The sequence below is a fragment of the Gallus gallus genome, chromosome 2, assembly GCF_016699485.2.
Source record: "Gallus gallus isolate bGalGal1 chromosome 2, bGalGal1.mat.broiler.GRCg7b, whole genome shotgun sequence".
NCBI classification, from domain to species: Eukaryota; Metazoa; Chordata; class Aves; order Galliformes; family Phasianidae; genus Gallus; species Gallus gallus.
The window spans coordinates 57,606,475-57,634,126 of NC_052533.1; the positions used below are offsets into that span (position 1 = coordinate 57,606,475).

The 27,652-nt window shown below is 37.1% G+C and overlaps 1 protein-coding gene across 9 annotated transcripts in view; it reads left to right on the plus strand.

Moving 5' to 3' along the window:
• Positions 1 to 27,652, plus strand: part of DCDC2 (doublecortin domain containing 2) — a 59,467-nt gene that overhangs the window by 8,118 nt on the left and 23,697 nt on the right. For 6 of the 9 annotated variants that reach the window (XR_005857265.2, XM_004939618.5, XM_004939617.5 and 3 more), the window contains exons 3-8: positions 8,781 to 8,798; positions 12,260 to 12,336; positions 12,446 to 12,577; positions 16,342 to 16,485; positions 17,528 to 17,582; positions 19,998 to 20,187. Coding sequence is in view for 8 of the 9 variants with exons in the window: in XM_004939618.5 (XP_004939675.2) it covers positions 8,781 to 8,798; positions 12,260 to 12,336; positions 12,446 to 12,577; positions 16,342 to 16,485; positions 17,528 to 17,582; positions 19,998 to 20,187 (616 nt within the window). In the remaining variant the exon portion in view is untranslated. The remainder of the gene's footprint in view (positions 1 to 8,780; positions 8,799 to 12,259; positions 12,337 to 12,445; positions 12,578 to 16,341; positions 16,486 to 17,527; positions 17,583 to 19,997; positions 20,188 to 27,652) is intronic. The other 3 variants (XM_015275947.4, XM_003640752.6, XM_040695419.2) reach the window with 1 other exon arrangement.

Here is a 27,652-nt window from a genome sequence, read left to right on the forward strand (position 1 = left end):
TACTAAACTGTCTTCTCACTTCTCTCAGGGAGTGACAGAATATAGTAAGTACTCTACTGGGAATAGATTCCTCTACAAAAATCTGTAACTGAGTCTGAGCTTCCAAGGAAGGTGTTCCTCAGGAAAATAAAATAAAACAAAACAAAACAAAACAACAACAAAAAAATGCAACAATAAATTAAGTAGTCTTCTCTACCTTAAGTATTCCAATATCTTATTTAAAGAAATCCCTTAGTGTCCTTTCTTATAAGATGGTGAGTTTAACATCTGGGAATGGATTTCCAGAGGTCCCTTCCAACCCCTGGGATTCTGATGAGCAGTACTAGCTCTGCCTAGTATGACTTATTTTGTTTTTAGCTGAAGCTTCTCAAATACCATGGATCTGTTTGCCTGTAAGTTGCACCTCACCTTGCCTGACAAGTTTGATGCTGGCAAAGACTATCAGTTAGGAATTACCTGTGTTGCTTGGTGTGTCCTTTAGAAATGACAAGGAACTTTGAGGAAGGTTTGGTCAAGAATGTCTCAGTGTAGGTGTGTTGTTCCAATGAATAAAATATGTGACATTGAATAATTCATTATGCACAATTTAACTGGCAAGTGGAACATGCAAATATATGTGATTGTCTGTAAGAAGGGTCAGTGTTGAAATAGTTTGGCAAGATGCATTTTTTTTCTGCCTAAACAGAAAAAAAAGTCTGCATCACAAATACCTCATTATAATATTAGTAGCAGATTTCACCATGGGCTGCTTTTGGTGAAATACAAGTGAGTGGGTTATGTGTCCCCATCCAAAAGGCTGTGAGTAATGCAAGATAGCTTGTGTTTCAGCCTTTTTTGTAGTGTATCAGATGCACATAGCACTTTATTTTCAAGGACTTTTTTAAAAATAGGTATTGTTTTAAAAGTAGTTTAAATATGACAGAAATAACAACACTGTTATAATCCTGCAAAATAATTGTTGTCTTGGTCTGTGAGACTCTCAGTTATTAATAAGAGTTGAGTCTTTAAAAACATTACTAAAAAAGACCTTAGCTGCTCTACTGATATGCATCAGGTTTCACTGTTGTCTTCAATGATATTATGTTATAATTTATAAAATCAATGATTGATTCCTTTAATCCATGTCTGGTCTCTTAAAATATAATTTCTTATAATCTTCTCTTAAGATCTAATTTCTTATAATCTGGTTTCTTAAAATCTAATTCTCTACCAGTCTAAGACTTCCAAATGACTGAAGTATGGAAGCAAACACTCAGATAATGGGAAATAGCTATTTTTAGTCATCAGTCTATCCCGGCTATAGACTTGATCTTGCAGTTCTCTTCTTCATAGAATAATTTGGGTTGGAAGGGACCTTTTAGATCTAGTTCCACCCCCATGCTATAAGCAGGGACATCTCCCACTAGACAAGGTTGATTAAAGCCCCATCCAGCCTGGCCTTGAGTGCTTCCAGAGAGGTGGCATTCACAGCCTCTCTAGACAACCTGTTCCAGTGTATCACCACCCTCACAGTAAAGAATTTCTTCCTAATATCTAGTCTAAATCTACCTCTTCCAGTTTAGAGCCATTTCTCCTCATCCTATTGCTACGTGCCCTTATAAAAAGTTCCTCTTCAGCTTTCCTGTAGGCCCCTTCAGGTACTGGAAAGCTGCTATAAGGTTCCCTCTGAGCCTTCTCTTCTCTAGGCTGATGAGCCCTGACTCTCTCAGTCTGTCCTCATAAGGGAGGTGCTCCAGCCCTCTGATCATCCTGAAGATTATCAGAAGTGCAGAATCTTGCACTTCTGTGTGAAGCTTTGTGTATATAATAATAGAATAGAATCATAGAATCACTAAGGTTAGAAAAGACCCACAGGATCATCCAGTCCAACCGTTCACCCATCACCAATGGTTGTCACAAAACCATGTCCCTCAACACAACGTCCAGACGTTCCTTGAACACCTCCAGGGTCAGTGACTCCACCGCCTCTCTGGGCAGCCCATTCCAGTGCCTGACCACTCTTTCAGAGAAGTGGTAGACCACCGATAGCAGAGGATAACGAATGAAGAAGGGCTACACTAGCATATCCTCTCAGTTTCCTGATTTCTGCAACAAGTTTTAAATAAGTAACATTTGAGAAATTATCAAGTACATCTTCACAAATTATCCACTGCTGTGTGCTGTCAGAGCAAATGGGATTTTAAAACCACATCTCCGTTACCTCACTTCATCCACTGTTAGGGGTGCTGAGTGCTTCCCTGACCATTTGTACTATACTTCATTTAACATTAGCTGCAGTGCAGCAGTTTTGGAGAAGCCCCAGCTGTTCCATAGTTGTCATGCAGCTGTGACACCAGAGCAGTGTGCCAGTCAGCTCATTTTCACAGCATTACTCATATATAAGAACAAGCCAGAAATAAGGCAATGAACACCAGTGGTGAAGACAGACAGTCAGTCTGTATGAGTAAAGTTCTATCTGACTCAAGTTTTTCATTGAGATAGCAGTACTCTTTCCCTTCTGTTTTGCTGTTATCTCAACAAGTAAGTGACAAAATGTCTTTTGCCCTGTAGCAATGTGGTAGTTAATATGCATGGAAGGCTGAAGCAAGCTTCCTAGGAAAAGTCTTTTTAAAAGTATTTAATTCTCATTTGATGGCTTTTGTAACAAGCTAATCCCCCAGAAATGTCACACTCTATCTCAGTTTAGATTTTCTGAGAGGAGAGTGGGGTACAGAGTAAATCTGAATTTCTGACTTCTCCCTCTTTAAAACCAGAGACAACAGTAAGGATGAAAAGAGGCACTTCCCAGGAACGTGTGAAACCTGTGAGCTGCTCAGATGGCAGCCAGGCTCTTGACTGTTTTGAAGCCCCTGGCAGTGCCCTCCTGCTGTAATAATATGTCTCAAAACTTTTTATTCAGTTACTGATAGAGAAAATACCAAAAACATTTCAACCTGACCCAAGCTTAAGCTTTGATACAAAACATTCCTCAGGTATTTATCTGTCCTTCACTTCTTTTGACAACTGAGCTTCATGTTCTGAAGGAGAGATTTGTTTTGTAGTGAAGGTGATCTGCATGTATAAATACATTTTAAACACTGTGCAAACTAGCAAACCTCTAGAGGAATTCTGACCAACATAGTTACCACTTGTTTATTGCAAGCATAATTGTTTGCTAAAAAGTACTGAACAGTATTTTTCAATTATAATGTGTGCAGTGTGGACATTTATATTTCCTTAAACATTCCCTCTGATCTAGATGGTCCCTCCTTGCGCTCTCAGAAAGATTAATTTTACTTGTCATTGGGTATGTTTTGTGGGTAAGCTGCTGAAGAATGAATGGGGCTTTTAGATTTGCAGATTCTGGGGGTAGCTATGTGTTTTAAGTTCTCTGTTTGAGACAACCATGTGTTCAAGGAATGGAACGATATTATAAATTATAAACAGCTAAATTGCAGGAATCAAGTGGATAGGGCCAGCCTCTTTTCAGCGATGTGCAGCCACAGAGCAAGGGGCAACGGGCAAAAACTGCAACACAGGAAGTTCCATACAAACACAGGGAAGAACTTCTTCACTGTGTGAGGTGACAGAGCACTAGAACAGGCTTACCAGAGAGGTTGTGGAGTCTCCTTCTCTGGAGATATTTGAGAGCCATCTGGGTGGTTTCCTGTGCAATCTACTATAGAGAACCTGCTTTAGGAGGAGTGTTGGACTTGATGATCTCCAGAGGTCCTTTCCACTTCTATGATTCTATGATTCTGTGAACAGTCTTTTCACTAATGAGTCTTTGAAGGAGCAATAAAGATTCCTCAAAACTTTAATCCATCTATAACCTAAGTATTTGCATCTGCATGCAACCCCAGAATCCAGAACATCCATCTTCAGTGAAATTGAGAATATGACTGGAAGAATGTGCCACTGGTGGTGTCCAGGGGCAGCAGATCAGCTATGGAATCTTGTGAGCCACTCATAGTTACTCAGGGGATCACAGACTGGGTCAGTCAGATGCATTGTTCTTTGTGGAATCCTGGATCCAGAAAGACTCTAGATTGTCCAGTGCCAATTAAAATGAGATGAATAATACAATGCATGAGACTTGGTAGTTCAGAATTTACTACTGAAATATACTTCAAAATGCATCTGATATGTTGCTATTGAAGTATGGTAAGGAGTGGTCATTTCTCTGATTCCCCCTGTTCCTCAACATTTTAAAATCAAATTTTTGTAATTTTTTAGCAATTATTCCTTCTGTATCCTTTAAGTTCATCCTTCTTTTTACAGTAGGTTCTCCTCTTGTCTGTGGACAATAATATGATTGGGTGAATCTGTAAAAACTGAATTTTGAAAGCTTATAACATCTCAGTTTCACAAGTGATTTTGATATATTTCTGATGGATGTACCTTGTCCCTAGCACTCTCTTATGTTTTTTTCCAAGTACATTCTTATGAAAGATCCAAGCATTTGTAGTTATTGCTCATTTCAAGCTTAGTATTTATTGTATCTGGCAAATAATGTACATCTAATCATGAGAAAAAAAGTTGCCATTTTTTTCAGTGAATGGATCTACGATACACTTTAACTTATAGCCATCAAGTTGAAGTGGTTCATTCATTTTTTCTGTGTACAGGATACAATTATCCCAAGGTTAGGAAGTGCCTGGAAATCACACAGTCACATAATGGTTGAGATTGGATAGGACCTCTGAGTCTATCTGGTTCAACCCCTGCTCAAGCAGGGACAGACAAAGGTACCCATATCCATGTCCAGGTAGCTGCTGAAGATCTCCAAGGAGGAGACTCCACAGTCTCTCTGGGCAACCTGCATCAATGCTCCATCACTGCACAGTGAAGAAGTGCTTCCAGGTGTTCGGACAGAACCTCTCATATTCCAGTTTGTGCCCACTGCCTCCTGACCTGGCACTGGGAACCAATGAAAAGAGCTTGGCTCCATCTTCTTTGCATGCTCCCATCAGGAATGTATAGACATTGATGAGATCGCCCCTGAACCTTCTCTTCTCCAGCCAAATAGTCCCAGCTCTCTCAGCCTCTCCTCATAACTGAGCTGCTCCCACCCCTTCATTACTTTGGTGGACTCTGTTGAACTCTCTCCAGTATGCCCAGGTCTCTTCTACTGAGGGCAGCCCAGAACTGGACATGATATTCCAGATGTTACCTCATGAAAGCTGAGCAGAATATTCCCCAGTAAATATCTTAGAAATGACTCCAGCATGCAAAAATTACAGCCATCTGACACCAAAACAATGTATACTCATAGGAGTAAGGGTGTTTTCTGTGTTTTTTGTTGTTGTTTTGAAACAAACAAACACAAATTGTGGTACCCCAAATTACTGTACACGGACATGTTCATATGCTTGAGAAGAAATTATGGATAAAGGTCTGTTTCGTAATTCTATACCTGTATAAAAAACAACAGCAACAACAACAAAAAAACAGAACCATTTTCTAAGCCCATATCTGAACAGCTTGATTGCTTCTATTGCTGATAGAAGTCTGAGTAAGGAACTTACAGTTTCTCTGAGGCTCAGTGTAATTAGAAGTTATACTGTGGGTGCGGTATGGGAAAGGTAAAATAAAATAAAAAATGTATGCAAAGGTTACAAAAAAAAAAAAAATAGGATATACATCTTTAATCCCCTGAGCAATATCTTTAAAAGTTAAGCTTTCTATTGCACTGTTTGGCATTTAGTACCTTGGTAACATAATTAGGAAAACAAGATGTACAAAACAGATACTCTTCCCGAGTGTTTATAATCTAATACCAGGAGGATTTGGAGAAGAATTGTTTAGATATCCCATTAAAACATAGCTGTGTCTTTTTTTCTCTAATTGCCCTGTAAAAATTACTGTTTGCATAGTTCTGTATATCTGAATGGTATAATTCTGATTATTTAAATTATGGATTGCTCACAGATTGGTTTTAGTATATTTTGGAACAAGGGAAAGACTTGTAGGGTCCTTGGGTCATGTCAGTGGAGATTTCATGGTCTGTGTTTGATACAAATTGCATTTGATATAAAACTCAGAAGAAAGTCACTTCCTCAACTAAGATGACTGCCTTGTTCTGTAGGGTGACTGCCCTTCCTTATTTTTTTTTTTGTGATGAGGATGGGAGGAAGAGAAGAGATATCAGTGCTGAGGCTTTTAATACTGCTGCATGTTACATTTTATTACTGTAAGGCATTAAGAACATTTAACTCTGATTAAAAATGAGGTAAAAATTGATCTTGTTATAGTTGATTTTTATTCTTCAGCTGTCAGTGTTCATAGGTTTGGGCTCTTCTAGTCAGGCATGAAGATCAGAGGCTTCTTTTTGGTTTAAAAGTGTAATGAATTTAGGGAAAATATTCAAGCTCTGAGATGTAAAAATGGTAAGAATTGAAAATATTATGTCAGTGACATAAATCAACATCATGATTTGCTTTGCTTGGATAACATCTGCATTACTGATCCAATTGTTTTTTATGTGCTATGCAGTGTACGTACAATATCATGCAACTCAGAAGAAATACGAATTATTCTTGGGATACAAAAGCAACACAGATGTGATATATTTTGGAGCTCTGCACAGGCTACATGCTTAAATGCCTGGGCAGATAAGGCCATGCAATTGTCTGATTTAGGACAACTGGAGATATGACTCATAATCAAGTTCCCCTAAACTATGACATATCCTGAATGAAATGTTTTTCTTTTCAGGATTTAACTAGTCGAAGCAAAACATCCCCTAGATACATGGGGCATATATGCTCTAGTTCACTTACCATGGATGAAAAGAATGGTGATTTACCTTGGAGGTAAACATAGTGACCCCAGCTATTGCTTTTGGAAGAGAGTGGTTTTAAATGCTTTGGGAATTCTATAGAAGCCCTGTGATCTAGAAGACACATTGAGTCTGTATTTGCTTGTTCTGTCTGATACAGCTCATTTCCGCCTCATCTGTGCTTTGTATGGGCTAAGAAGTTTATGTATTTGTGCCAGCAGAAAGGCCATTAGTCTCTTGCTCAAGGCTGTTTTTACTATCCAGTGTACCATCTAGCAATGTAACATGGCCAGAGAAAAGTAAATTATCTAGATTTATTACCGTGTAGGATAACTGAAACATTTTTGTGCTGACAAAACTCTGTGAATCTGACTCATCTTTAGTCAAAATGTATTAAAATACCTGTTCCTAAAAAGTCACATTCCTATGAAGTAGGTAAGATATTTCCTATGCTGTAATAGCCTTAGAAAAAGTAACTTTTATCTTTTTAATTTGCTTTTGATCACTCAACCTTGAACATTCCTTTGTTTCACATCATAGGATGGTGATTGTATGTATTAATGGGGTTTTAGTCCTTTTGACCCCTGTTCTACCCTAAGGGAATGCAAATATTTGTTCTCATTTTTTTTCCTGTGCACATTGATTAACAAACAGGGAATTGTAACAAACTGGTAAAGCCACGGCTCACTGCATGAGCTGATAAAGTTGGTATGTGACATTGTGTTGAAATATTAAAACTTCCAAAGATTATTTATAAAGTGACGTGAGTAATAAGTGAAATGTTAGTAGTGCCCAAGATATTATTAATAAATCATTGAGAAAAGCAAACTCTTAAACTGGTATAAACCAAACTGTCAGAGAGCACCTGGTTCAGAGAGGTAAGGTTTCTTGGCTGCTGTCTTGCTGCCACCCAGCATGGCTTCATAAATTCTGTAAACCCATAAATCCTGCGGTTGCTCAGGTTGACCCACTGGACAGGGCTCTTTTCTGGTAAGAAAAGGAAATAAATCAGTTAGTGACACCATTTCTTTCCCAAGCTTTCATGGCCGCCTGTGAAATTGCTACCAGGCAATTATCTGCATTTAGCTTGTCTCAACATTTTATTGTACACTGGAGGTAAAAGTCAAGCTAAGAACAGCCCATTTCTATTTTAAACTATTCTCCAGTGCATAAATATCACTTTGTTTTTAGCAATTATATATGCAGCGTGGTAAGTTCAGAGGACAATTAAAATACTATTTAGTGAGCAGTATACTTTTCTGATATAGGATTGATTCTCTGAAGTGTCACACACCTTTCTCAAGTCCCGAGTACCCAACAGAAATGTTGAGAAGTTTGCTAAGGCTGTCCTACTTTACAGCTTCTGTTTGAATAGAATATGTGAAAAGCATATCATAGCATTTGTAGAAGAAAAATCTTTACACATAGGGATAAACAAATAGTTTTACATGAGCCAAAAGAAATAGATAATATTTTGCTGCATCTCCATTTCAGTGATTTTTTTTTTTTCTTTTTACTGGTTATATATGAAGAAATGAAAAACATTCTTTTAAAGGTTTGTATTTCAAACCAAAGTATGGGTTGCTCAGAAACCTTACCTAAGTAGATGTTTTCAATTATGGCACTTTTGCCTGTTGTGCTGTACATTTAATCTTGCCTTCTCAATATAGCATTTCTTTGAGTTAAAAGCAGTGAACAGCAAGTATTGTTGAACTTTTACTGAGTGCCAAGACCATCTACAATATTTGAAAAAGGATAACTTCTTCTAGTTGATCTTCAGTCTTTCACAGTGTCAGCTGAACATAAGCATAGTAGGAGATTTTGTATGAAAACTATATTAAGTTGATGTGTAAATGTGTGCACATACATAAACAATGTACATGTTTACATATATCTCTGTATGCACGCTTATCCAAAATGGTTTCCATAGAAAAACTGTTTTTAATATAAATATTTATGACAGTAAGCCTGAGTGGATAGTTTGGCTGCTGATTATTATGTTTTGCTTTTGTTTTGCCAGCAGTCAACAGTGGAAGATGTAAGTACCAAAGTAGATTATGTGATGTCTTGTGTATGTTTGCTAAGTGTATTGTACATAGTTGTTAAATTTTGTGAATATTTATCTTATGTTATAACAGTAAATGTTGTATAAAATGCTATAAAGCAACTATACTTTATTCTGTTGTTTGTTTTTTTCTAACATTGCGCCAGTTAAATGCTTAGCTGCATAGTGGCTTTGTATTTTCAAAGGAGTGTTAAGAGGCATGCAGCTGCAGCTAACATTCACCAACACACAACCAACCACTGTGAATTGTGCCAGAAGATGTATGCTTACTTCTAAGAGACACTCCCTAAAAAGTATTCAGATATTCAAGTTTTTACAGAGATCTCCTAGCTCCTAGAGCCTAGCTGGTGTTTTCAGCTGTTTTGTTTTTCTCCGGCTCTGTCAGGTGCTTCACTAAGTTAATGAGCAGGTAGTAACCGTTCTTTGAATTGAGAAAGTTCCAGAGTACTCTTACTGTAAGGGGCATTGCAAGAAAGAGGAAATTCTTGATAGGATAGGAGGGTAAAAGTTCTGGTGGTTTTAAGAGTCAGAGGTCCCACGGTGCATTTCCAAGCATATGTGGCTCTTCTTGCATTGCAGATTCCCATTTGATTAGTTTTATCTTGCTTGCTTAAAGTTCCCTCTAAGTTTCAACTAGTATGTTTTCTCCTTCCTGTTCTAAATGTTTTGTGTTACTGCTGTATGTTGTGTAGTACCGCACACGAGTATCTCATTGCAAATTATGAAACAGGAGCATTTTGTAGTAGGATGTGGAAACTGCTCTTTGATGGACCCTTTACATCCCTCTGGAAATGTACAAAACTTGAAGATAAAATCATAATGGGCCAGAACATTGACTAATGTAAATATGCTCAAAATTGCTGATGCAAATGGGGAGGAGAAGGATTTAGGGGTCTGGCAATGTTGATCTGTTAATGTAAGTACAAACCATCACATCTTCATTAATGTGTAACTGTAGTGCCAGAGGGGTCAGTCTATTTCAGACAGTGCAATGTTGTGGTACCTCCTACATGAGAAATACCAGCAGTCTCATGTACTCTTTAATTAAATCCCCGATCTAGTCTTCCTCTGGAGTTTGGATAAATCTCCATACTTCAAAGGAACCGCAATGATTTATAATAGCTAAGCACTTAGTATTTTATTGATGTCTGTCACTGCAAGTTTAAATGTTGTGGCTTGCTTTAGAAATTAAAGCTCTTTTCATACCTGTCAGTAGTTTAACGTTAGTCACAGAAGTTGTTCTAAACAATGTGAGATAGTAATCTGAAGACTGTGGTGGCCAAAAAAAAAAATCCAGGAGCATGTCAGTCAGCTTATTTAGAAGAATGGTTAGGGTGTTTTTTTGCTGTTTGCTGAAGCTGATCAAGTATAAGATGTGCTTTCAAGAAGCTAGCAGTAGCAGAGAAATTAGCTATCCCTCCTCTTCCTGATGTGCAGCAGCAGCCTGAATATATGTCTAAGAGCATGTGAGGACCCCAAGGAAAGATTCAGTGTGCTTATCCTCACTATTCACACTGGGTGTGACAAAGGACTCTTTGGAGAGCTTGTACCAGTGTGGTCCAGCACCTGCTTTATTTAATTTTTTAATTTAATCAAATCTACTCTTATCCAAATCCCCCAAAACTGCAGTGTCATCTATGCACTGCACAAAGAATCTGTCTAGTGTTTTAAGCACACCGATATTATCACAGCTACCTTAGCATTTCTATCTGCTGCTTTTTATGGTCTTACATTAGCAAACGTAATAGTGTATTAACATAATATTTCCACCTTTTAATACAGGAGACAAATTTGATTTAGGCATGTTTAACAAAATAATACAAGTTTGTATTTTGTTCTGGTTTAGGCTACGTTTAGAAAAATACTGAGTGTCTGTCCAGGCTGACCCTATCTTACAGTTCCCTGCAGCTTCCTTGTCTGAGAACAGGGCTGCCTTTTATGCTTCAAAAGAATGCTAGAAATATTAATAACTCCTTGAGAGAGCAATTTAAAAGCCAGACTTGCAAGCTGATACCACAGTATCTATTATTGGCAGAAATACAATCCTTTGAATCATAAATGAGCCCTTAGCATCTGTCAGGTTGCTTGTTTTCTCAGGGGCCTAGTGATTACGCTACATGCAATAACACCATAGTCTTCTGAGGAGCCTACCTCAAAATTAATGGTTTCATCAGCTTGTAGGAACAAGCAAATAATTGGGCACACCTGGGACTATCCTGAAGAGCTACTGCGTGTTTAGGGAATGCTTTCTAACTAGTGCTAATAAAGTATGGATCATAGAAACCTGAGTGTTGCATTGCAGACAGGATCAAAGTGTGGTTTTGTGACCTCTTCTGAGTTTGGAGTCTATCTTGCTGTCTTTGCATCTATCTGTCACTGTGTTTTCTTTTTAAATTTGGAAGTGTGTTTAACAACTCCAAAAGGAACCCTACCTAGTCAATATCGCATAACTTTCAATTCAATGTGATGACGTTAATGTTGAGCAAGCTGATTGATGTCAATACGATATCTGTTCAGTACAGGGAATAACGTTAGACATGTCCATGCTTTATTCTGCAGTTCTGTTGTCTTGAGTCACATCTAAAATGATAATAGCATTCAGCAACTTTTGTAAGTTACTGATTGTCTTGGATGTAAAGACCTATACATAAGTAAAAAAATACTTATTACATTATAACAGAAAGACCTAGAGACAGAAATAGCACTTATTGCTAAATGAGATCTGATTTCAATTGCCTGAGCCATGGTTATGAACAGTGACAACTAAGGAAGTAAGAACAGCATTTGGAAGTGTTTTCTCATGTGCCTTGGAATGTTGACTGAAGTCTCCAAAGATGCCCATATTCTGTTTCCAGCAAGAGATGAGAATTATGCTTCATCATGCTGCACTACTGTTACAGTCAGAAGGATTAGAGGAGTGGAAAGGAAATACAAGAGTGGAATGGCAAAATCAACAAACAGAAATGGAATACCCACCTGTCTCTAAGGATCTAGGCCTGTGGAGAAAAATTACACATGGGAGGGGTCTCCAACCAGAGATCCTTCCCCAGTGACAGTCAGCCCTTAAATGAGGTCTAAGAGAGGTGCAGCCAGGCTCCACTCCTTCCAGTCACACCGGTGAACTGTCTCCAGCTGTGCTTCCAGGGTTGACCCGGTCCTTTCCCCAGGTGATCAATCAGTGTTTCAGGCTGTGACTCAACAGTTTGCATACAACTATGTTGTGCCATGCTGTGGCTGTCATTCAACAAGCCTATGAACTTGCAATAACAATCATGTATGCTCTGTAAAAGGTGAAGTGGGAGTGGAATAAAAGGCATATTTAAAAACAGGAATTTCTTTCTCCAGGTTCTCCGCTCTTCTTGTTGGTAGTCTGGGAAAGTTCTACCCCATTGTGAAGACTGAGTGATTTCTTCTATTTCTCTTTGTCCTTGCAGGTCAAGCCAGTTACTCATAGCAGAATCACTGCATCAGCACGGTTTCGAAAACCACTCCAGGAGCCCTACACAATTTTGTAAGTTGGATTTTCAGTTACCGAGATGCTTTTTTTTTTTTCTTTCTTAACTTTAGATGATTTTTGCTTTAAATGGTCCTTCAAATTATATTACTTTGCTTTATTTCAGCCTGATTGCCAATGGAGACCTTATTAGCCCTGTAGTGCGACTCCTTATTCCCAGGAAAACTCTGAATCACTGGGACCACATTCTTGAAATGGTTACAGCAAAGGTTTCCCTCAGAAGTGGAGCTGTTCACAGGTATCAGGAGGCTGAATATTTGTGAGATACAGTTGCTATGTTTACATATGTTTTTAAAACTCTGGAAGTAGATAATGGATCATGCCTGCTTTATGGGAATTTCCTCTGTGAGAAAACTGTCTTTAGAGGAACCTTCTATGATTCTAGGAAACTGGAAATACGTTTACTCCAGATTAGTTTCTTGTTTAATTTCCACTGTTATTTAAAAAAGAAAAAAACAAACACCACCAAAACTTTCAGTATTATTCAATCATTATTTCTTGTCTAGATATTTAATTAGCCTTTAATTTTGATAGTTCTAACTCACTGGGGCAAACAATTTCAAGGAAAATGTTTTAGATCCTTTGGTCTTTGAAGACTTGTTCTCTGACAAAGGTATGCTTTATAATCAATCAGCTCAGCTTCCTGGTAAGAGTCAGGGCTTTCCAGTATTTTCCACTGCTCTAGTTGTTACGGTATCTCTGGTGCGCCCTGTAGATAGATTTCAATTGCCTTAGGGCCTTGAAATGTAAAATAAGTTCCCTAAAATAATATCTGATTGTTGCTGCAGGTTTCAAAGCAAAATGATATGTGGTCTCCATGATAAACTTTAGTGTGTAAGCAGGCTGCCAAAGATGTGTACTGGCAAATGACTGACGTTCCAGTGTTACCCCATGCAGAGCACATTACAGAAATCCATTCTTCAGATAGGAAAGGGTTGGAAAATCGTTCTTCATAGCTTACACAATCTCCGAGACTAAGCTTGCAAAAATCTTTCTCAAATCAGTGAAAATGCAATAATCTATCTCAGTTCCTGTGATTACTTTTCCAGAGATGGTACAGGCCATAAAAGATGAAGGTAGTGCTGTCTGTTGAGTATTAGCTCTGATCTGTTTTTCCCCTCAGTCCTGCATTTCTTTTGTTTGTTATCTGGCTTCTTACCACTGTTATTTCTGTCAAAGTAAACCTAAACTCATTTTTCAGCTTTCTGGATCTGATTCTCAGATAACATATCCTGAAGTGAACGTAGTAACAGCTGTTCACAAAATCATTTTTTTCTACTTCTAGGCTGATTAAAGATTTAAAAACCTATTGTCTTCTATTCTCGTTACATCCTATCACTCCTTGGTGAATCTGAATAACATATATGAAAGCATATAGAGTTACATGTATAGTTAAAATTGCTTTTGAGAAGTATTCTCTTCAGTATTCTGTTGTAACCTTTTAAAAATAAGATAATGTACATAGCGCTTCAAATTATTTAATGTTTTCCCTTTTCTGGTCTTCTTTTAATCCAGTTTTCATTGGCTTTTCCTTAAAATGCTAAGAATGTGTATTAAATATACTGGTAGAGAGATGGTTGTTCTTTAATAAGTTATGCATTAATCACTGGAGTTTACTGAAATTATGTTACTGTTAGAAGACTCCTATAAGACCACAGATTCCAGGAAGGCTAAGTGGAGTTACGAGAACCTGCATTATGTATATGGCAGTTTTTCTTCCTCATGTCATTAAGTGACATCCAAAGCTGCCAAGGCTTCTACAGTTTCACATGTGGCTTTTGAAAACAATTATTGATCATCGTCATCATAAGAACAGAGATATAAGTAAGAAATATGAGAGAGAAGACAATGAGAAAGTTGTCTTTCTCCTTGCCAGATTGTGCTCAGGGATGGGGTACAGCAACCTGATCAGCAAGTATCTGGTGGGCAAGCAAGCAGGTGTTTGAAAATAACAGTTCCTCAAGTTACTGTCCACTTTGTCAGCCTATGTTTGCTTTGTTTTGACTGCCACTTTTTGGCTGGGATTGAGGAGGGAAAATGGAAGTTCACCATGAACCTACAGGACAAGCCTTTGCTTATCACCCAGTGAGAGTGAGCAGAAATGACTACAAGAACATTTCCTGCGTAATACTATTCAAGGGTGTATGAGAGAACCCAGGATGTTTTTGAGTGGTTTGGACCAGTTGAGAGGGTAACAAACTGCCTAAGTAGTGTCACAAAAATTGTGTGTGTGATGATGGTTATGCCAGTAGTTACATGTATGTTTCCCCTATTAAAAAATGCATTTTTAATTCCCCTTTCCATTCAGTGACTGGTTTGGTTTCATTCAGTTATTATTGTCATTATTTTCTGGATGAAAAATAAAATTAGAAACTGCCAGATGCCTGTCCATAAATTTTTTGGGACTTACTTCAAACAAAAAATTTTGTGCATTACATCTAATATTAAAACATAAGCAACGTGAAAGATCAGGAACAAAAACCCGTAGTCATGTTTGTAAGTATCACTATGTACCTGTATGTGCAACATCATACAAATAGATAAAGCAGTTCAGCTGCAGTACACCAATTTGCCTTTTATTTTTTTTTTTAATGTGAATTCTACAAAGCAAAGTGTAATCTAGCAAAACATAGTTGAATTCAGAAATGACTTTCTTAATGATTTCTAGATTGCTTGTTCTATTATCATCTTTTCTGTATAAATGGTGTAATCTGCATGGCAGTGAAAGATAAATTCCTCTTGCAGTTGTTGATATGACTGTCAAAATTTTGCACTATAAAGAAGGATGAGTAGCACAGAGGGGATACCTCAGAGTTAGCATACCACTTCAGAAGGAAGCAGCAACATGATAACAATTTTTAAAAGCAGCAGCTTCTCATGTGAGAACATTTGGTCTCTGCACATATAAAAGCAACGTGTTTCTATGTAGGTTGTTCTGAAAGTAATACCTTCTATTTATTTTCATGGAAATTAGATCAGATACAGTGAGCAGAATAACACCATTTGATAGAGGAAATTCCCCCCCCCCTCTCAGCTACAAAACACTATTTTTCAACATAGTAACCACTTTTAGCTATGCATTTTCATCAGCCATGAACAAGAGCCTGCATGCTGCACTCATAAAAATTTGCAGCAGCTGAGATGACTCACTGTTTCACAGCTGCTATGGTGGTATCATTGCTAGGAAAACGTTTCCCACCCAGTCCATCTTTAATTGGCCCAAAGAGATGGAAGTCAGAAGTCAGCACCAAATCTAGACTATACTATACAGTAGATGTGTGAGGACAGTCTAGCCATGACTGACAATGCACTCCATGGTCTTCAAAATGGAATAGGACCTTGTGATATCATATTGCAAGAGGAATATTGTCTTCTTCTCTGGCCTGACTCTGTAGTTTGAGATTTCAGCTTAATCAGTGTCAGGATGAAGCAGTCAGAGTTGATGGAGGAATTCAGTGACACTACTTCATATGTACTTCCATGTTAGGCACCATTTTGTCAGACCATTCTTCTGTTGTCATCTCTTGCACAACAACGAAATGTAATGGAATATTGGCAGAAGGTTTCAACCTCTACTGTCATAGCACTGACATCCACCTCTGATGTTAGTGGATTATGTAATAAAATAGGAGGCATTACTTTCAGAGCAGCCCACATATAAGCCAAACTGCACCTAGTAAATAAGGACAATTCTATTAACTTTGTTAAGTGGAGTGGTCCTAGGTCTTTATCTGTGGGGTTATGAACACACTGTTCTTCCCAGATTACTAATTGGTGCCCAGAGCACAAATGGGAGATGGAATCTGATATGAGATATAAAGGGGAAGGTGTTAGAGGCTGAAGTAATATATTCTTCACACTTATTTGGAAATGGTGAGAAAATCTTATCTTTCATAGTGCTTCGTATTTCATTAGTTTTAAGTGAGATTGGTCTACCTGTCATTTATGTCATTTTGCAAAATGGTAAGGTTTATTATATTAAAACTTCACATATTCTTTCAGACTTTACACTTTAGATGGAAAACATGTTCAGAATGGGTCAGACTTGGAGAAAGGGCAATTTTATGTTGCAGTGGGTAGAGAAAAGTTTAAGAAGTTACCATATGGTGAGCTGCTGTTTAGCAAATCTACAATAAGGCCACAGGGGTAAGTTCCATATTTCTCTTTCTTGTATGTGTGTCAGTTCATTTACAAGTTAGAAATTTGTGACTCCAAAAACATTTATAAAAGGTGGATGGATGGGTTTGCTTGAATGGATGCAAAATTTTATTGAAAACTTCTAAGAAAGTAGAGGTACAAATCTGTACTAAAAGAGAAAATGGAAATTCAAGGGATTATTTTGGCTCATAAATAAACTGTTGATCATATTTCATAAAATTATTATCTGACAAAGGTTTATTTTACTTTGGCTTAGTTTTTCTTTCCTAATTCACTGATGAGATTATGAATTATGAGCTAAATGAGATTATGCATAGCTACATTTGTCAGGGTCTACTTGCATGGTAATGCTTTATGAAATATGTACTCCTTTAAGAGTGGTTAATGTTTGGGTTGCTTTTGTAAACAAGCATTATCATATAATAGAGCCCTAAGCAGGGTCTCTGTAAGGAGAAACTTGGGCTTTTAGTATCTCTGAAATGTGGAGATAATGTGGGAGTCATTGCAATGAAAGAAATGGAAATAAATGGAAATTTGTCCCACAAATGAGTTTAGGGCATTTGTCCCACATTATGCACGTAAACTTTACTGTATTTATTTATTTTAGAGAGTAACATGAATAACGAAGTATTTTGAGAAACAGAATTTAAAACAAATGAATTTAAAGACAGTGGAAAATGTTGCTTAAGATGTCTTGATCGATTGATGACACAGAATTTTATTGAAATTGCTGGGATGTTTCATTATATTAGTTTTAATTATTCTACACTATTTCTCTGACTACTGCTCTGGGGATTAGAAGTGGGTTTAACTGTGCATTGTGGTGAAATGTAATGCAAGTTAATGATTATGTGTTTAAATATACTCTAGTGAGCAGAAATAAGTGATTCTTAGCAAAACTCTGCAAACAGTAGATAAAACAATTAACTCTGTTGCTATAGTTGTCTTGGTGTTAGTTGACTTAACTAGATGTTATAGACACTATTGGTGATCAGTGCACAGAAATCTAAGGCACGTTTTATTTCTGCAGTTCTAAAGCATCTGTACTACCTCCAATTGCAGGATCTCGAAAATCTAAGGGCAGTGTAAGTATCAAATGCCACAATGGAGTTTGTTTCTAATTTTGCTTAATTCCAGCAGATGAAAGTTCCTTCTTCTCTGTGTTTAATTGGATCTGTAGAGAAAAAATCCACAGCCACCTCGTGGTATGCTTATTGATGCTTGATGAATCTGTAGCTATTTGCAGTGTCAGTTAGATGAAAAATCCAAGAAAATATTGTTGGGTGCTTTATTTTTTAAAAAATCTTCCCTAGCAAAGAACAGCCGCTGTGTTATGGTCTTTCCCATAATACTTTTCAACTATCTTTACATCTTTGTTCATAACAAACCTGTTTGTTTATTCAAATGATGCTCCTAGAGGAAAAACACAGGACCACTTAGACAGCATATTGCAGAAAAAGGTGTTTCTGCATGTTGAGTCTGAATAAGGCCCTAAAACAGTCTCCTGCCTGATGTGTTTTGTCCCTAGCTAACCATTACAATACAGAGGTTAAGCATCCACTGCTTTGTATCAAGTGGAGCTATTTACATGTGTAAAAATGAGTTCACCATACACTTAGTGCCAAATTAGAATGTAAATGTTTGTTTGCACCAATTATGTACAAGTGATGTTTACTGTATAAGACAGCAGAGAGTCAGGCTTGCAGTCTGACATTCTAATTGTGTTAGTTGATCATATCCACTCACTATTCACAAATAAAACAACAACTACAACAGCAACAGAACCTCTGGAACATCTAAACAAAATAAGGAATAGAATATACAAGTCTCACTTCCATTCTCTTGAAACGCAGCGTAAAAAATATAGTTTCAAAGTAATGTTTGTTACTGAATAAATGAGCTTTGAAATTCTAACATTTTTACAAGCAATTATTTATTAACTCTTTTATCTTCTAATACTTAAAAGCATATAGAGAAAACTTTCTAATCACTTTTATTCCATATAGAGATTGTAATGAAAGAGATTGAACTGGTATAGATCATGAAATTGTTTGCTTAAGTTTGGTTTCTACATATTTTTACTATTATTCCTTGGGAGTAGCAGTCTCAAGTTTGTATTAGAAGAGGCTGAAATACTTCTGTGCTCTCAATTTTCTTTATATTGACAGGATAAATGGTAGATTCAGTGATACTGATAAATAAGTGCTTGATTAGATGGTAAAGCCTAGGTGGTATTTAAGTAAAATATTTTAAGTAGAACTGATCTCTGTTGACTATTCAAAAATCAGAAGAATCACGCAGGATGGGATGGTGTCTGAAAGTGATTTTTAAGAGATTCCAAAGTTTGTTCAGGACATATTTTTCTGAGCAATTTTAATTTTATATAGATATTGCTTTTAACTTCAGCAGTGAGGTACCCAAGACTCTTGCTGAATGAAAGTCCTTTCTGGTGTGCAAGTTCTAAAATGTCCAAGCAAAACACTAAAGTACGGTGTACTTGCCTTCCATGATTTATCAGTGTCTGTGATAAAGTGAGTGCTTCCAGATGCTGATATGATTTTCTGCCCTCTGCTTCAGTGTTCTGCTGTTATATTGAGTATTTTGACAGAACCGGATTAGTAGAAACCTATATATGCCATTTAACTGAAAGAATTAGGAGGGTGACATCCCCTATTGAGAGGCAACAGTGGTTCAATTGTTAAACTCTTAACCCAGTTTAGTACGAGGTTAACAGCATCCTAAAAGGCTGCTATGTGCAGCTAAGGTTTTTATAATATTTCTTGTGAACAAATTTAGACTGGGGAAAAATGTTGTGAATAATATCTCTAGTTACTAGAATTATTGCTATATTCAGTACCATACATAAACAAAAGCTGAAAACATCAGGTTCGGGTTTCTGTTGCTTATTCTGAACTCACAACCCAAGATGCAGAGGAGCTGGCTAATTTCCTTGGTGGTGATTCAGAGGTGATATGCTGGCAGACCATTCTGTTCATTTGCTAGCCAGTGCTCCTGTCGCATAAAGTCTGTCACCCTCTCCCAGCCACTTTTGACACTTAGCAGGTTAATATCTATGTTGCGTTTACACAGGCAGTCACTTATTCACAAGTTACATCTTCACATATGCATACATGAGATACACATATGCATGACTGAAATACAGCTATTTATTATTTATATGCATGTAAAGATGTGCCTAACCATTTGCCTAACCAGGCCCAACCATCAGATGAAACATTTTTTTCCTTGCAGTAATTGTGCTGTTTTCTTCTGTGAATCACTGAGGACCATTTAATCAATCAGATCATATAGCAAGTTGATAAGACAGTTACAGTTTTCCAGGTTGTTTTAGATATTCTTTAACTGTATTGATTGTATATTAATACTTCTCTTTAACACCTGATACAATTCCATAGATATTTAAAACTTGGAACAATGTTGAAATTAAAAAGTAAACTTCATCTTATTCATCAGTGATGATTATGAACGCCTCCTTTCAGGGAAACGATCGGCAGTCTAAATCTACCGTTGCATCCAGTGACCCTGGGGAAAAGAGTTCCTCACCTCAGCCTCCAAAAGAGAAGGTCAAAAAATGCCATAATCCAGAGGATTCTACATCCAGAGGATACAGTTCTAACAAATCTGCAAAAGTAAAACAAACAGCTTCCACGGGATTCCTGCAAGATAATGGTCAGTACTGAGATAAACTCAATCGTAGCATAGTGGCTTTTTATCTCCTGCTAAGCCAATGAATGTCTAGAAGGCTCTTCTGTTGCTACATTGCTGATGTACTGGGAACGCTATTTCTTCTCAATAGTAAAAGTTCTGAAAGTCATTAATACAGACCAATTAATATCTTTAAGTAGAAGTAAATTATACACTTCATAGCATTTGACACTGCTTCTAACTGCTATTTGTGTTCGTAATTAAGTGTGCAATAATAACCTGAGGTTTAAAATTTCACTGTACATCATCCAACAGCACAGTATTTACGTCTGCGTTTGCCTAGAATCATGAGTTGTGAATTTATTTTCTCAGAAGAATTTTGTAAATTTGAGTTTGAAAAGAACAGTGCAATATTATCTTTTGTATTGTAAGAGTTTTTTGGGGTTTTTTTTTTTTTTTTTGAGTAAGCTTGTTGAATTTGCATTTTGTTTCAGTCTTGAGTCATTTTGTCCTGTTGTTGGTAAGTGGATATAATTTTAGTCAACTGTTTTTCAGTAGTTTTTTTCTTATTGAAGAATGGTGACTGCATCAGAAGGAATGTGACTAGAAATATTCATCCTTTATAATGCGTAAAAAAGCTGAATAGTTTATTTTCCTTGAAATTATCATGATATATCCTCAATTTTACAGATGCATTGATGCATGCTAGAAACATTTGAGGAAACAACTGTCAGATCTGGCCTTTCAGTGAGGGCTGTCAGTGCTTAGCTTAATAGTTCTGGGGGCTCAGGGGAAGGCCCCTGTATTTAATGTTTATCCACTCCAGATATATTTGATTATTTATACGTTTTTCATTTAAAAATAAATAGATGCACTGACTTATGATGGGAAATGCTGATATGGAATTCTTCATAGAGAGCTCAAAATCCCTATGTCTTGATCTAGCCTCCTGTTCAGAGTACTGAACTGCTCTAAATAGAGACATAGCAAATAATTACAGAAGGCTGAGTTTGGCAGGTCCTTTGGAGGCTATCTAGTCCAACCTCCTGACCAGGAAGAGTCACTCAGAGCAAGTTATGTGGTACCATGCACAAGTGGCAAAGCCATCTAGACTGTAGTTAGGCAAATCTCACTCAGAACTCATACATTAAGAGCAGCTAAAGAAGGTAAATTTTTCTGGCAAGTATAGTACCATTAAGTAGATTTTCTATGTATTTTTTTCTGTCCTGAGGGTTTTTGTAAAGAAAGTTTCTGCAGAGGTTTTCTGGAAGAAAGAGATCCCTCTTGCCAAGGCAAGAGAGATACCTGTTTTTTTGTGGACTTTATATTAGGCTAGAAGGTTTCAGATTACTTCTTTTGTTTTCCCAATGGTGGAAAGAGTACTAGAAGCAGTAATAGGTTTCTCTGTCCTTTTAGCAGGCACTGACTGAGGAACAAGTCATACTTGGGTAGGTAGCAAATTTAGTGAGTTATTTCTCTCTCCATATTTAGTGCTACTGCTTCTCCAGCTCCTGACACAAAGGTTTGGAAATCCTCTGAGGTTATTAAAGAAGTGATTTCTTGCTGTTTTCACTTCAGATTTTCCATACTCTGTGAGTCTTCTGTAACTAAAAGCTATTAAAGGCAGCCAGTTCTATGGTTTGAGCTGAAGAATGTGTTGAGAGAAGTTTTCATTTCTCTCTGTTCTCTCCTCTTTATCCTTGTTGTATGGAGACCTACTAGAGGATGTGGGAATGTGAAGTTTGATGTGTGCACTATTCTTCAAGTCTGGACCTAGGTGATCATGCAGGCAGTTACTGAAGAAGATGATGCCTTTGGGTTGAATTCAGACAATATGGAAAGAGAAATCCAGAGCCTTGCAATGAGTTTCTGATGGAGTGCAATCCCTGCTCTCAGATGATTTCTCTTGATGAGGAGATGTATGCTAAGCCAGTAAGAACTATTTTCTTTTTTGAAAACCCAAAGCATTTCATCCTATAAATCTTCAGGTGAATCACTGTGAGCACTGCAGACTTGTGAACTTTTACAGACTTTATCTTTCTCTAATTAAATTCCCCAGTATTTGTTCAGCCAGTCAAGTGGAAAACATTCCAGGAAGCAGTTGCCTGAAGATTCTTATCAAAAGACTCCTGTCTCAAAGTGATTTTCAGTCATCTTTGTGTTTTAAGAAGAAGTACATCCTCATTATTTAATTATTCTAGTTCAGCTTAAACATATTTATTTGCCACGTTTCAAAGAACACTTCATGTTCTACTCCCTCCCCCCTTCTCCCCCCTCCCCCTCACCTTTCTGTCTCTGTTTTTTATTCCCTGGTGCTCTGCATTAAGATTTTTTTTTTTTCCTATGCAGAGGAGTGAAATTAAAATTTCATGTTTTCTACATTTTTCTTTACAAGCCCTTAGGAATGGTAGCTAGTATCCTGCACTTCTCATTTCACTTGAGAAACCATATGTAATTATTTTGAACCTCTTAAATCTTAGTGGATTGCTTACTTCTTAGTGGAACTCTTTCCTGGGTAAATGGTTTATCACTGTGTAAAACAAAACGTTTGAAGGAGGAACATGGTGCTTTGGAGAGGAATTCCAGTTGTCCCTTTTCTTTCACTTCAGTCATTTTGTCTGAAAATTTGTAAGGGAGCACTCTAGGACACTTAAAATCTTCAGCCTTTTCCCACTCTCCCATCTGTGAAAGGAATACAGAAGTGCTGGCTGCAATAGATTTTGTAATAGTTGCCAACCACATTCTGAAGTGGGTGGGTCTCATAGTAAGAAGGGGTAATTCAGTCCCTTTACCCAAATTATTTTCTAAATTGTTTAAGATTTACTGGACTGGTAGAGGAACCCAACATTTTTGAAAGAGCTGGTGCTGCTGGCAAAACATTTGCTGTTTCTTTTGACCCACTGAAGTGAGTGATGCATTTCACCACTTACAGGGAAGCAGACATGACCCTCTTGAGGAGAATGGTGTTTGAGATGCATTGTTTGTGATGAAGCTGAGCAGTACTAAGGAAGAGTACTAGCAGTTGCTACTATTTCTATTGAAGTGAGCAGACAAGATAGCAGTGTCAAACTGTATGCTTTTTCATAATCACTCTTGTAACCCAGCTAAACCTGAAGGCATTACACTCAGTGCAATTTCTTTTTGCTGTGTTTTGAAGCATTGTAGATTGGGTAACTTACCTGGTGGTAAGATCTAAAAAGAAAGGAATATATTATGTAATTGGCAGCATTCTTCTTGAGATGTCTGCACACAAAAACTTTTTTATGTGCTGATGTTGTGAAAAAGGCACAAAAATAAAGAAAACTATTTTTTTAGTGATATAGTTTATGTACCAGAAACAAAATTAATCAATTTCATCATTAACATTAAGCAATAAAATGCACATATAAGATTGTTAGAGCTACCTAACACTAATTACTTTGAAATTAAGTGCTTTAATGTGTGTAGAGCACATTCCCATGGAATTCAATAACATCATTCAGAAAGATAGGAAATGTCTATGTCTATAGGTACAATTATCAACATCCTTCTCTTTGAGAATGTCTGGAGATAACATTTCTTTTCTAAACAATAATATGGTGAGAATTTTACAAATGGATCTATTCTTGAGTGATCTGCTAACAGTAGATTGTGAGTTCTCAAATAATAACTTTCTTAGACTGTCTGCATGCAGAAATATTTTTTTCTTCCTCTGTTGAATCCTAGGAATCCAAAAGAGGAGTTAATACATTATTCCATGCTTGGGAACCAATGTCTACCACTTTGTTTTGCTTTTCATTGTTGGTTTTTTTTTCCAATGAAAATGAATAGCAGGCCTTTCTCCACATAGTCAAAAGTACTAGGAAATGAACATCTCCATTTGTAATACAAAGTATTCTTATACTACTTCTGAATATTTTTGGCCGTATTTGTCTGTTTGTGAGAGTCTCTGGCATTTGAAGGCAAAATACAAGGGAGGAGCACAACTTAGCCAGAGCAAAGGTCTTTTCACTCAGCTATGACCCTGCCTGGGTTTCCAGTGTAGTCAAAACATGGACAGCAGCTTGTAGGGATGCAGTTTAATGAACATGTACCACAATGTCCTCAAAGGGTGGTCATCTCTGCAATTGTTATCTATCTCCTGACTGTTTTTTTTTTTTTTTTTTTTTCCCTGGTGGTTTTCACACTTTAAGAAAGAGTGACCTGAAGCTCGTCCAGCAAGTCCGTGGGAGCTGGAAGCTGATAGTGTGGAGTGTTGCAACTTCTCTATCCTCCTGCCCAACCAAACTCTTTGTGTCAAAGATTTCCCTTGACAGATAGTGTCCTGGTATTCTCTCAGCTTAATGTTGAACCATGTTGCAGAGATAAGCACTACACCATATTTCTGTTCTCTGTTACTTGGAATGGTCAAAATTACTGATGAAGACATATTATTTTGTAGCTTGATAGCCTGGTTTATACCACGTTTCCTAATTTATGTTTTAGTAGTTGAATATTTTTTCGTTCGTAGAACCACATGTTGTGTTAAATATAGCACAAAAACTTTATTAACTATGTCCACCAAATCATCTTTCTGTAGATGGGACATGGGAAGTTCTTAGTTGGTTGATTTAATACACATTTTGGAACAGAGGTAGGTGGTGAACTTGTCCCCTTCAAAAACTTTTCCTGGAAAACCTCATCAGACAAATAAGCATTGTGAGTCCACTGACTGCAACTCCAGCAGTGATGGAAAATGAGTAGATGTATCAAAGTAGGCAAAATTTGAAACATTCTCCCCTTGATTAACATTGGCACTGCTTTATATGGCACATTGTATGAGAGTTGCCTGGCTCTATTTTGACATGCAGTCTTTTCTTTTCCAGAAAGAATTACGGAGTAAGGCAGTGTCATTACAGATTTCCTTCCTAACCAAGGAAACAAAACAGTTTGCCTCTTTTAAGCAGGCCAGGGTATGACTGGCTTTTCTGCCTGCTTCTTTTGACATACTGAGGTGATTGCTGGCAAATCAGTGGAGCAGGGCAGAAAAAAAATGTCAAAAATATGCAAACATAGAAAATCCATTCATATCCATTCGATCTAACGTGTCTGTCACACAGTTCTTGCCTCAAGGCTGTTAGGGTTTAACCTGCCTGAACATCTGCCAAAGCCATCTGAATGTAGTTGACACCTCCCCTCCCTCCCGCCCCCCCCCAAAAAAAAAAAAAAAAATCCCAGAACAAATGTGAGGATCATTATTTGAAGTGCTCTTTGAAATATATGTATTCTTATACATAATTTGAGGGATCAGACTTACAAGGTTACACATCTAGTGGTATCACAGAATCACAGAATGGCTGAGGTTGGAAGGGACCTCTGGGTCCATCTGGTTCAACCCTTTATCCAACAAGGACACCCAGAGCAGGGTGTCCAGACCCATGTCCTTCCAGGTGGCTGCTGGTTATCTCCAAGGAGGACACTCCACAGTCTTGATTTTCAAATCAAAAAGGAAGATTTTCATTTTAAAATATTACATTGGATAATACCTAACATTATAACAGGCATTCTTAACAAACTGTGGATGTGATGTAAAAATTCACATCAAGTTCTAAACTATTGGCTAATAAGAAGGAGCATTTCAAGTCAATCCATAGATTAAACATTGTCTGGCTACTAATGCTTTTTCCTTTGTTGGCTTTTCTTTTCTTTCTTTTTTTCTTTCTTTCTTTTTTCTTTTTCCTCCTAAAATCCTCCCTTGCTATCATTGTTGTCACAGTGTCAGGTAGGATACTTGTGTAAATAAACCAGAGATCTGATCTTGTATAATAGTTTCTACAGTGTTAGTCTGTTTCTTAGAAAATCAGACTTTCCCCTTAAATAAATATGAGCAGAGGCTTAAAATTGGCTAAAACAGATCATGTCTGAAGCATTCTTTTTTATGTTTGTAGGAAAAACATGACAGTTTGCACACGATACAGATGGATGTGGGTTGTCTTTTTCCTTTCCGTTCTCTCACTCAAGCTCTCTCTGCAGCGAGGCTTTTAGTGTCTGCCGTAAAATAACTTTATTCACGTATGAATGCACTGGCAGCCTGGTTTCCCTTGGAAAAAAAAATTCTTAATGTCTGTTCAGACTTCTCATGTTATTTTATGCTTACAATAACTTGTACGTGTTATTATGAAGGATAAAATCATAGGAAATTATTTTCAGGAAGTTCTGGTGATAATTTAAGATAACGTTAAGTGTACTGTGTATTTAGTAATGAAGGATGCTGGTAAATTGAAAGGGCTTTTAAGGCAGAGTGGAGGTGTAAGATAGAAGGTACTCTTTCTTACCCTCTTAATTTGTTTCAGGTCTGTTATTCAAGTAGTATTAGTCTTTCTAATTTAGACTACCAGAGCCCAAATGTGATGATATTTGAATATAATAATATATTTTCTAATTTTTTGTTAGTCTCTTTGAGCACAAACATTAATGCATTTGTTTGCATCATAAGAGACAGAGCTTTCTAAATTCCGAATACATTCAGTCAATTCTTCTACAAGTATATCTAGAGGTGGGTGATACTGAGTTGAGAGTTAATGTGTCAGGATCTTTATTCCTCTGTTTGTCTTACTATTTTGGCTAGTGTTTTGAATTCATCTCACAGTCCTATAGCATGGTTTCCTTCTTCTTAACTCCTAGCTCAAAGAAAGGCTTTGAGCCTTCATACCATTATCGGGTATGAACTTGATAAAATCATTGGTGAAGGGTGCTGCAAATTATAGACTCAAAGCCAAGTTGGTTGCAGCTTTGAATAATATGATCTAGTGGAAGGTATCCCTGCCCATAGAAGGGAATTTGGAACTAGATGTTCTTTAAGGTCCCTTCCAACCCAAGCCATTCAGTGATTCTCTCAGTCTTGTAAGAAGTTTAGGACTCCGCAGGAGATGACATGGAGTCTGAAGTTAATACAAACCACTGTAAAAACTGATGAATTTCAGAATATGCATGTATTTATTTCTTCAGCTACTTACTGATTATGTGCATGCTTCCTTTTTTAAGCAAGCATCTAAAGTTCCATTTGTTTCACTGAAACTCTGATATCTGCTTTTTAAAAAGTAAAATGGTATGTTCTTGAAGAGAACTAGTCATGTACGTGTGTCTTTGTTAAGCTAACTCGTGTGTTTATAGCTTTAAACTTACTCTTTGAAGAAGCAGCTATTATCCTACCTAAAATATATAAATCAACACAGAAATAATCTGGAAAACACAGAAGTTCATTCAGTCCTACTATTTAATATTTAATGACAGTTTTCACACACGTTCTCTTTTCTTTATTGTCATTGAATGATGTAGATAAAATAGTTAATATTTAATGTCAAAATTTATAGTCTCTGTCTCAAGAATAAGGCTTATAGCTAATGATAAAAGCTCAAGAAATCACATAATTCCAATACGAATTACCAGAGGGTGGTGTATCTTTCACAGATACTTATTCCACATCTCATAAATTATTCAGCATATATGTGACTATATATCTTCATCACCA